Source organism: Myxine glutinosa, chromosome 9, assembly GCF_964187855.1.
Source record: "Myxine glutinosa chromosome 9, kmMyxGlut1.1, whole genome shotgun sequence".
Classification (NCBI taxonomy): Eukaryota; Metazoa; Chordata; class Myxini; order Myxiniformes; family Myxinidae; genus Myxine; species Myxine glutinosa.
The window spans coordinates 17,936,647-17,948,381 of record NC_136269.1 but is presented as its reverse complement, the minus strand read 5'-3'; the positions used below and the strand labels follow the sequence as shown (position 1 = coordinate 17,948,381).

The window sequence follows — 11,735 nt, the reverse complement described above, 5'->3', positions numbered from 1 at the left end:
GTAAATAAACTGATTGATTGGATCAGTATGTTGACGATGTAGCACAGGCTTAATGGACAAAATGGGCTCCACTGTTAAAGTTCATTTTCCTTGTAAAACAGGAAAGGTCCCTGGATACAATGGAATTCTTATTACCCTGCGCTCGCGAAGCGAAAGGCCCCGTTAAGCAATCGGTTGCGTACATGTGCCGTGTGCCGTACGTGTGCCGTGTCTGCATTTTAAAAATTCATTTACTCGGCAACCGTTGGTCCGATTGACATGAAATTTTACCGTAAGAGCGCCTCTGCCTGTAGATTTTTTTGCTGATAATTATGACGTCATATGTCACGTGGTATGGACGCCATCTTGGAAAAACGTTACCCCTCTATATCTCCCAAACCGCTTAATGGGAAAAATTGAAACATGGCTCATTGTCCCATGGGGAATAAGACATGTTAATGATGTCATAGGTGCCTCCATTATGATGTCAAAATTCGAAAAAAGGGCAACGCTTGATATGATCAGTACGAGAAAAAAGAATTCCTCTGCAACTGTTAGTCCGAGGAACACGAAATTTTCAGAATATGAGCAGCTCCTCCTGTAGAATTGTTCCAATGATAATTACGACGTCATTGGTCATTGGTCATTGGTCACATGGTACAGGCGCAATCTTGTAAAAAAAATCGAAAAAGGTTGCACCTCTATATCTCCAAAACCACTCCATGGAAAAAATTGAAATATGGCTCAATGTCAAGCACTCCCCTTGGGGAATAAGATATGTTTATGATGATGTCATCAGTACCGTAATAATGACGTCATAATTCGGCAAGTACAACACTTGATTCGATCAGTATGAATTTTTTTCTCTATAATTCCTGGACCGATTGACACGAAATTTTCACCATACGAGCGCCTTCTCCTGTAGAATATTTTAATGATAATTATGACGCCATAGTTCAGCGGTAAAGGTGCCATCTTGCAAAAACCATAAAACTTTGCCCCTCGATATCTCCGACCCCGCTCCATGGAAAAAATTGAAACGTGGCTCATTGTCAATACTCCCCACGGGGAATAAGATATGTTAATGATGTCATCGGTGCCTTCATTATGATGCCATAATTCGACAAGTACAACGCTTGATTTGATAAGTAATTAATTTATTTTTTTTTCTTAGCAACTGTTGGTCCGATGGACACAATCTTCACCATACGAGCACCTCCTGTATAACTTTTTGTTGTTGATAACTGACGTTATCGGTCACGTTTTACGGACGCCATCTTGGAAAAAACGAGAATCTTTGCACCTCTATATGGAAAACAAGAAAGAGCAATCAGAGATCGCAGACGGAAATACAGTTTGAGGGAAATATAGATTGATAAAAGTGACATCATCAGTCACTGGTCGGGCAGCCATATTGGATCAGAAAAAACCCCCCCCCCAAAAACACCTTTAAACAACAGAAGAGTTGACTTGCACCAAGTCCTTCTCAAGACTGCACAGGGTAAGTAGTCTATGAATACCATCCAGTTCATGGAGTGGTGGTAATGAAACTATTTACAAATGGAGTGGAAGATGGAAAAGACAGAAGGAATCCACGAAAAAAGGATTTGTTTATTTATAATACCAAACCTTCCACGAGCCTCGACTTGAATATAATTTATTTTTAAAGAGTGATCTGAATGATTGCTTTCGTTCAACTCCCTGCTCTTCAAATCCCAGTCTGTCAAAATGCGTTTTATTTATGCAAGCTTCTAACCTTAGCAAGGCTAAGCGGTGTGCTGTGACAAGGCCACAAGGGAATCATGAATTCATCTTCACCGTGGCAAGGCCGAAAGGGAATCCCCCGACATGTAAACCTCAATGTCAAAGGTAAGCAGAAACTACATTTGGACAGAAATGAACAAAACATAAATAAATGGACTGAAAGGAACGGTACGTTATAAAATAACTGCAAACATGTTTAGACAAAGCTTACGCAGCATGTCTCAGACGATGTCCAGCATCAGATGCACAACAGCCAAGAGCAAAATATACAATTATACAGAATCTGGGGAAGTTGAACATTTCAAGTTAAAATGCACAAACGATAAGGGAGGTCAAATTGGAAACCTTTGAAAAGGTACACACAGTAACCAACCTGGGCCATCGATCTCGTGTCATGTTTAATTGAACCACCAAGCCAGGTTAAAGATCATCCAGAGAGAACGTGATCGTTGAGGCTTGGAGATGCAGTGATGGAGAAGGAGCGATGGATCACTTGTCTGTGGAGTAAGCGCGTTTGAGAAGAGGGACAGGAGTCTTGGCTTCCATGCTGAGTTCAGCTGGAGGGTTGCAAAGACTGCACCAGTCAGGAACACGACTTGTCTGCATGTAGAGATCCCGAGAAACAGATCTGCTGCCCAGCACCTCCTGCAGGGCTCCAAAGATTGCCCCTGAAATGCACACAGGGCCACACATGTTCAACCAAACAAGAGGGAGAATTTCCCAACCCCAACCAGGTTTCAGTTCCAGTTCCATATGTTAAAGGTGAACCTAAATACTCAGATCACCTCGACGCGAATCCATCCCATGATACACCACAAAATAGATAGGCCTTTAGGATAGGATATGGAGTGGTGAATCAAACGCCGAACTCGCCTCACAAGATGTGCTGGATAACATCTCCGCCACCACCATGCCCTATACATCTGAAGAGCTCAAAAGCCCTAGCTAACAAAAAGGGCATAACTCCGTGAAAAATTGGCAAAACGCCCCGAAATTCAAACTTGTTCTGTAGCTTATCATAATAAAACCACGTGCAAAGTTTCAGTTGAAAATGTTAAACGGTATGGGGAAAAAAAGTCTAGAAAACCATAGGTGGGACAGACAGACAGACAGACAGAGCAAACCTATGGTCCCCTCCGGGTAGGGGACTAATACTTCACACCAAAGGGTTCACGAAGGCCTTTTGCAGAAATGCAGAATAGGATGGAACCACAACAACAACAGGCATTTTAAGGCCATTTTCCCTGCTAGAGCGGGGGTTAGCCCAGAACAGGATGGAAACTTGAGATTTTTGCAGATATTCTATTAAATGAGGCTGGCTAAACAAAAGCACATGTCCCAAAAGCAGATTTTCCTCTAAAAGTGGGTGGGTGGTTCATGTACAGCCATCCAGCTGCTGGTTGCATCATTTCTGTGGGCGCGTCTGCCGCTGATGCAATGCCTCTCTTTAACCAGTTATCTGGTACTCATTTTGCCGACCTCGGAAGGATGACAGGCTGGGTCAGGTCAACCCCACCTGGCGTTAATTCAACGGGATTCAAACTCAGAACCTTAGGATACCAAGCCCACCACCCTAACCATCAGGCCAACACCAGGTATCCTATAAAAGTAAAGTGACTACAATTTGCCACAGTCACATGGCCGAGTAGATACATTGTTGTGATGAAGGTTCATAAAAGAGTGTGACATTGTGTGACAAGTAGATTAAACATATATTTATGGAATATCATGAGTGAAGCAAGTAATCTGCAGATAAGACACTGAAGTGCATTTTGTATGAAACATCCTGTTTTGGAAACGTACCCCCAAGCCAAGCAACATAGTTTGGCTTCGCAGGAGGTGTGTGTATCTGGAATGAGGAGATGGTGAGGGCTTCCTGATAACGTGGTCGCTGCAGCAGGAATCTCAACTCGGCCATGAGGCGATGGGTGAGGCCAGGCAGGGCAACCGTGCCCCCCATCACCAGCAGGTTATCGGCCAGTGTCTGGCGCATGTCGATTGGACACTGTGGCAAGAATAGAACGGAGGGCTAAACAAAATAACTATCAACTTGGAATAAAATCCTCAAGAGCAGCAGTACACATGTAACACTGTGAGGGACGGTGGGGGTACATTGGTGGTTGGAGCAGAAAGATGGGAAAACAAGTACAGATACATTCAAAGTACACCACCCCATGCCAATTAATTAAATATCCTCCAGCGCGGCATTGCTGGGGCGCCTCTGGCACCCGGCAATACCGCCGTGCAGCACATAGAGACTGTATTTGGAGGGAGAGGTGCACAATAATCGATTGATTAATTGCATAATTAAAATCAATAAAAGACTATCATAAAATATTTTCTTAATCAATTGGCTAATAGCAGAACTAAACCACGAGTGCTTCGTCTGAAGATGTAACTTTTAGAAACTTAATTAAATAAGCCATTAATAAATTTTTTTAATAACTAATTAAGTAATCAATATATAATTAATCGATTAATTGATTAATCAAGAAATCAAAAATATCCTTTATAGCCAGCCACATCACTTGGTCACTGTCGTGTCCAAATATCAGCTTCCAAGCTCAAAAGGTGCCCGAGATATTGCCCAGATGAGAAAGAAAATAAACAAATTATTAATAATGAAAATAAATAAGTAATAATCCTAAAAAATCAAATAATTAATCATTTGGCTAATAGAATACATAAACCACCACCATTCCATCCGAATCTGAAACTACAAAAAACAACAAAAAAATTAAGTCACTAATCGAATAATTAAATAATTAATCGATTAATCAATAAATCAAAAATACCCTTTACAGCCAAATCGCTTGGCCATTGTCATGTCCAAATATCAGCTTCCTAGCTCAAAAGGTGCCTGAAATATTGCCCAGATGAGAAAGAAAACAAAATAAATGATTAATAATGAAAATAAATAAATAATAATCATAAAAAATAAAATAAATAATCAATTGGCTAATAGAATACATAAGCCACCACCATTTCATCCGAATCTGTAACTTAATTTTTTTATTTTTAATTGAGGCATAAATCAAATAATTAAATAATTAATCGATTAATTGATTAATCAATAAATCAAAAATTGCCTTTACAGCCAAATCACTTGGTCATTGGCATGTCCAAATATCAGCTTGCTAGCTCAAAAGGTGCCTGAGATAATGCCCAGAAGAGAAAGAATATACAAGTACTTAATTAATCGATAATAATTAAGTAACTAATCAATTAATTGATTAATCAAAAAACAAAAAATACAGTTTTTGACAAAGTGCTTGTTCACTATTGTGCCCAAATTTCAGCTTCCGAGCTCAAATGATGGCTGAGATATCACCCGGACAAACAAACAAGTAAACAAACAAACAAACAACTGGAGTGAAAACTGAGTACTCCCTTTCAGTGTGCGTCATTGCCGAGCCCCCTTCGGTGCCCGGCAATGACGTTATGCAGCGCCTGGAGATGGCATAGCAAAGGAGCGGTGTACAATACCCAAAACTTTCACAACGAATGCAAATCAAATCAATGTCAAACATCAATTATTTTTTGGGAATTGTGAGGAAAATATCTTGAAAAATTGTTAAACTTTGCACCAAACTGCTGTCACGGTCCAAATGTGTATTTGTAACAAACACGGCAAGACGTATCCAGCAGAGACCAATTTTACCTTTATCAGACAGTCAAGCACCAGGGCAGCCACAGACTTCTCTTCGTTATCCTCCTCAAACAAGATCTCACATACAGAATCTCTACACAACACCAGAGGTGGGTGGGGGATGAGGGAGGGAGAAACATTGCAAGCATAACTGCTTTCCATAAATATTCCATTTTATTGAACTAACTACATCAAGAGCATGGTAGTATGCACTGACTGACAACCGAATCCTTCAGGGAGGAGGAAGGGGAGGAGGAAAAGTAGTGGGAGGAGGAAGAGTAGAGGGCGGCGGAAGAGGAACGGAAGAAGTGGGCAAGGGGAAAGCAGGAACGATAGGGGGAGAGTAAGAAGGGTGTGGATTATACAAGAGACCAAGAAAGAGCAATCAGAGATTGCAGACCCTCACCAAGACGTGTTTTAGTGTTTTAAGGCTTTTTTTTGTGTGAAAACAAATATGGTGGCCGAACCACGTGACCAATTATGTCATTACAGACATCAGATAATGATGCCTTTATATCATTTCTCCACCACTTTATCCCGAGAAGTCATAATTATTTTTTCTCCACCACTTTATCCCGAGATGACGCTCAAGAAAATTCATCTTGATCGGATGAAGTTTTGTACATGTCGAATTGTGATGTCATAATGGAGGCACCTATGACATCATTAACATGTTATTCCCCATGGAGAGTTCTTTACAATGAGCAGTCTCAAGTTTTTCTTTGCAGCACTTTTGGAGATATAGGTGCAATTTTTTTTGTTTTTTCCAAGATGGTGCCCGTACCATGTGACCTATGACGTCATACTTCATAAAAATTCCACAGGAGTTGCACCTATGGTGAAAATTTCCTGTCAATCGGACCAATGGTTGCAGACAAAATCATATATATATTCTGCGAGGACAAACAAATAAACAACAACAACAAACAACAACAGGCATTTTAAGGCCATTTTCCCTGCAAGAGCGGAGGTTAGCCTTGCGGTCCCCATGACAATCTTCTCCATTTTGCCCTATTTTCTGCATCTCCCCTTGTTAACCCCCTTGCCCGCATTTCTTCTTCGACCATCTTTAGCCAAGTCTTTCTCGGTCTTCCCCGTCCTCTACTTCCCTCTACATTCATTTCCATAACTCTTCTCAACCAGTCACTTTCATCCTTCCTCAACACATGACCAAACCATCTCAAACTGTTTCTCTTCACAGCATCCGTCACAGGCTCTATTCCCTTCACCTTTCGCAATTCATCATTTGTCCTCCTCTCTCTCTCAACGATACTCGAAACATCCACCAAACCATTCGCAATTCCACCCTTTCCAGCCTTCGTTGCTGCTCCACGTTCATTACCCATGTCTCGCTCCCATAAATCATAACACTTCTCACACATGCAGCATACACCTTTCCCTTCAGCTTCAACGACACTCCCCTCCTCGTCAGCACGCCACTCAGTTCCCGAAACTTCTTCCATGCACATCTCACTCTAGCAACCGTTGCCGAGTCTGATCCACTTTCTCCATTCAGCATGTCTCCTAGGTAACAAAATGTTTTCACACCTTCCAGCTTCACGCCGTCTCCAAGATCCAACTCTACATTTCCTCCATCTGCAGCTCCCTCTGTGCACACCTTACACTTGAATGTCGCTGCCACACTGGTTAATGACCCTCTCAAACCACTACATTTTTGATGAACCCACTCAGCGCACATTGTACATTGAATGGAATTCACTCCGACATCCTTCCTGCACACAGCACACGGCCACTTCCAAGTTCTTTCCACCTCACCACATGCTTTACCACTTGCCATCACCTTCGTTTTTCCGATATTCACCTTCAGACCTTTTGTCTCCATACATTCCTTCCACTTGTTCATCTTCTCCTTCAGTCCATCCATACTTTCCGCAATCAACACCAGATCATCTGCATACAACAACTCCCACGGTAAACCCTCCTTTACGTCCGAGCCAGCACCTCCATCACAGCTACAAATAGTAGTGGACTTAGGACCGACCCCTGATGCACTCCCACCTTCACCTCAAACTCACCACTGTCCCCGTCCTTCGTCCTTACAGCTGTGCGCGCTCTTTTGTACATTGCCATCACTACTCTGATAAACCATTCCTCCACTCCTAACTTCCTCAATGCCCAGGTCACTACTTCACGTGGAACCCTATCGAATGCTTTCTCCAGATCAACAAACCCAAGAAACAACTTCTTCCTCTTCTCCATGTACTTCTCCTGCAACTGCCTCACAATAAAAAGCACGTCTGTCGTTCCTCTTCCTGGCATAAATCCAAACTGCATTTCGTCAATCTTCACTTTCTTCCTTATCCTCCTCTCCAACACCCTTTCCAATACCTTCATTCCATGCTCCAATAACTTTATCGTTCAATACGAGCCACAGTCCAGAGGGTCACCTTTCCCCTTGTATGGAGGGACGAGGGTACTCAGTTCCCAATCCACTGGAATGCGGCCTTCTTTCACCACCAGATTGCAGATCTCTGTCATTCTCTTCACACCCCAATTTCCCGCTGCCTTCAACATATCTCCCACAACTCCCGTCGGCCCTCCCGCTTTTCTACTCTTCATTGCTTTTATCGCTTCCTCAACTTCCTTCTCAGTTATCTTCTCTGCCGGTCCTAAAACTGGGTTGCTCTCTATGTTGCCATCCCATTCATTCTCTGCATTCAACAGTATTTCCATATATCTCTTCCATCTTCCTTTAATTCCATCTGGGTCCACAACGATTTGTCCCACTTCATCCTTCAAGCAACTCACCCCCATCACATCACACCTCTCTTTCGCTATCTGCTTTGCAATCCTGAACAACGCTCTCTGACCCTCTTCCAAATCCAAGCGTTCTCCGAACATTTTCCTGTATGCCTCCTGTGACTTTGCTACCTCTTTCTTTGCAGCCTTCTTGGCTGCCTTATAACTTTCATGCTCTGCCTTTTCTGCCCCCATACCCTTCGCCTTCTGCCACTCCTTGAACTTCTTCCTCTTCTCGTCAATCCTCTTTCCAACTTCATCATCCCACCACCATGTTTCCGAGTGCCTCGGTGGTCCTTTTGTCCATCCACATACCTCACCAACGGCTCCCAACAGACTATCTTTCATTGACATCCAACCACTTTCAAGCTCAACCACATCATCCTCGACCATACTCAACCTCTCTTTTAATGCCTCCCTCACTGTCACCTCTTTCAACCTCCACACCTTCATTCTCGGTTGGTACTTTACCCGCCAAGCTATCCTTGCACCTTTCACCCTTGTAGACCAGGAGCCCAGAAGGTTTATTCAAGTGAAATTCAAGTGAAGTTTACTGACCACGTGGGTTGAAAGGGTTCTACCCCCACATCACAAAAATGCATTGCTGCCGGGTCAGGGCCGGTGCCTTCCCGCCCAAAATAGGGACGCCATTACCAAAAATCCTATTTTCTTCAATATCTGGAAAACTATACATGGCAGTATCACAAATCTGGTGTCTACACCCATGTTTTCATGGTCAAACATTACAAAAATGCAGTTTTCTCCTTAGTAAGGGTCATATTTTTCCCGCCCAAAAGCGCCCAAAGTAAGGAAACTTGTTGAAATCCTACGTTCCTCAATATCTGGAAAACTATGCATGAGAATATCACAAATGATGTGTCGACACCCATGTTTTCACGGTCAATTATTACATTGCCAGCAATTGCAGTGCTTTAAAAATGACTAAATTCACCATGTATTATCTAAACAATGGTGTATTATATTGTACCGTACATGGTGTGATGTAACATGTCTTGATTTTATTGCAAAATTTGCTTTTCTAGTTGCACCAATGTTTTTGATTTCCTTAAACCCCACGGAACACAGCCGGGTTGGTGTCATTTTTTTTCCTATTATTCCAATGGTGGCCATTTTGAATTTCACAATGTCCACCATTTTTACATAAAAATAACTATATCTCAGATTCTAGTACAGCATCTAGTGGTTATTTTGGTGCCAATGGGGAGGTTTATGGGATCAAATAATTCAAATTTCCCATTATTTCCAATGTTCCTGAGTATCCATCTGCCAAAATTCAAGATGGTGCCCAAAATGGCTTCCAAAATGGACGCCACAGCAGAAAAATAAATTCTGCCAGCTTAATGACTGTGGAAAAAAAACGTGACAATGATCACGGGAGATGGTGATAATACGAAATTATTAAATTAAATTGGACACATCTGGGTATCCGTAGTAAAAAAAAACAAAAAAAAAAAACTTTAGAGGGCAGCACAGTGACTACAGGCTTTGTTTACTACAACCATCAGCTCATCTAATTGGGTGGAAGTTCTGCATGCCATTGTTTGTATCAAAAGGTGACTAGTGTCATTGAACAGTACTATTTTCCTTCTGAAGGACAATGACTGCAAGTTGTGAGTTAAGGACACAAGTTGGATGGAAATACCATAATACACCATTGTTGAGGTAATGCATGGTGAACTAGATATTTTAAACACTGTAAATGTTGGCAATGTAATGACTGACCATGAAAACATGGGTGTAGACACGTCATTTGTGACTTTAAACACTTTTCTTGCACAACGTTTCGAAAAATCTTTAAAACCTAAACACAAATGTCAAATTCATAAACACCGTCTGTTTAATAAACACAAGCCATCAACTTCCTAAACATGTTTGGCATAAATTTAAACATGTTTAGAAACGTGGTGCAAGATAGTGTTTAGAAAAGTGTTTAAAGTCTAAACACTGTTTTTGCATATGGTATTATCATGTATAGTTTTCCAGATAATTAGGAAAGTATGATCTTTTAACAATGGTATCCTTACTTTGGGCGCTTTTGGGCTTGACCAAGGAGAAATGCATTTTTGTAATGTTTGACCATGAAGACATGGGTGTAGACAGCAGATTTGTGATACTCCCATGTATAGTTGTCCAGATATTGAGGGAAATAGGACTTTCAGCAATGGTTTCCTTACTTTGGGCACTTTGGGTGCTTTTGGGCAGGAAAGACACAACCCTGGCTAAGGAGAAATGCATTTTTATAATGATTGACCATGAAAACATGGGTGAAGACACCAGATTTGTGATACTGCCATGTATCGTTTTCCAGATATTGATGAAAATAGGATTTTCGGTAACGGCGTCCCGATTTTGGGCGATTTGGGCGGGAAGGCACCGGCCCTGACCCGGCAGCAATGCATTTTTGTGATGTGGGGGTAGAACCCTTTCAACCCACGTGGTCAGTTGCTTCGGCGCTTTTCACTTGAATACACCTTCTGGGCTCCTGGTCTATAATGTCGCAGACAACCAAGTGGTGCTGTGAAGCAGCCTCCTCTCCCGGGATCACCTTTGTGTGCCAGAGGTGCCCCCTCTCTCGCCTACGCACCAGCAGGTAGTCAACGGTTGTCGTCGACCCACCTGACGCGTATGTAACAAGCTTATTATCCTCTTTCTGGAACAGAGTATTACAAATCAGCTCCATCAGCAAACTCCAAAATCCTTTCACCTTCTCCATTTCTCACACCATATCCGTAACCCCCATGAACTCCCTCAAAACCGTCCATACTCCTTCCCACATGTCCATTTAGGTCTCCTCCTACCACAACAACTTCCTTATCTTTCACGTTTTCCATCAGCTTCTCTATTGCACACCAGAACTTGTCCTTCTCTTCATCGCTCCGACCAACCTGCGGAGCATATCCCGAGATGACGTTCACCAAGAGCTTTCCAATCATCATTTTCACCATCATCAACCTATCACCCACTTTAGTCACACTCACCACACTGTCTACAAACTCCTCAGAAAACAGGACACCAACACCATTCACGCCCTCCGGGCACCCTTGCCACGCAAACTTGTATTTCTGTCCCTGCCTACCCTTCACCATTCTCACACCACTTCCCTTCCATCTCGTCTCCTGCACACAACATATGTCCACTCTTCTTCTGACCAATACTTCCACCACTTCTCCTGATCTCCCTGTCATTGTCCCTACATTCCATGGCCCAAACCTCAGAAACCGATCTCCACGTCGGGCATCAGACGTTTCGTTGTCATAAATGAAGTCATTTCCACCCTTGCTTCGATCGGGTTCCCCACCTTGAGTTTTGACGAGAGGGAGTGGGGTCCCCCACGGGGTACTTCAGGCTGTACCCTGCCCATATGTAGTTGTAATTGTCATGGTTCTCTTTTTGAGGCAATGTTTTTATGGCCGGATGCCCTTCCTGACGCCAACCCTTTTAGTCGCCTCTTACGACAAGCAGGGATACGGTGTACCTATTCTAAACCGGGGTACACAGTGGGTACACCCGGACACACCGGGACACACTGGGACAAACAAACCCAAAAAACGGACTCAAACAC

The 11,735-nt window shown here is 42.7% G+C and overlaps 1 protein-coding gene across 1 annotated transcript in view; it reads right to left on the bottom strand.

The window, feature by feature from the left end:
* Positions 1-1,570: 1,570 nt before the first annotated feature.
* Positions 1,571-11,735, bottom strand: part of ACTR10 (actin related protein 10) — a 60,689-nt gene continuing 50,524 nt past the window's right edge. The window contains exons 11-13 of the mRNA XM_068129535.2: positions 5,405-5,486; positions 3,547-3,748; positions 1,571-2,411 (exon numbers count right to left, since the gene is read on the bottom strand). Coding sequence (XP_067985636.1) covers positions 2,233-2,411; positions 3,547-3,748; positions 5,405-5,486 — 463 coding nt within the window. The 3' untranslated portion in view covers positions 1,571-2,232. The remainder of the gene's footprint in view (positions 2,412-3,546; positions 3,749-5,404; positions 5,487-11,735) is intronic.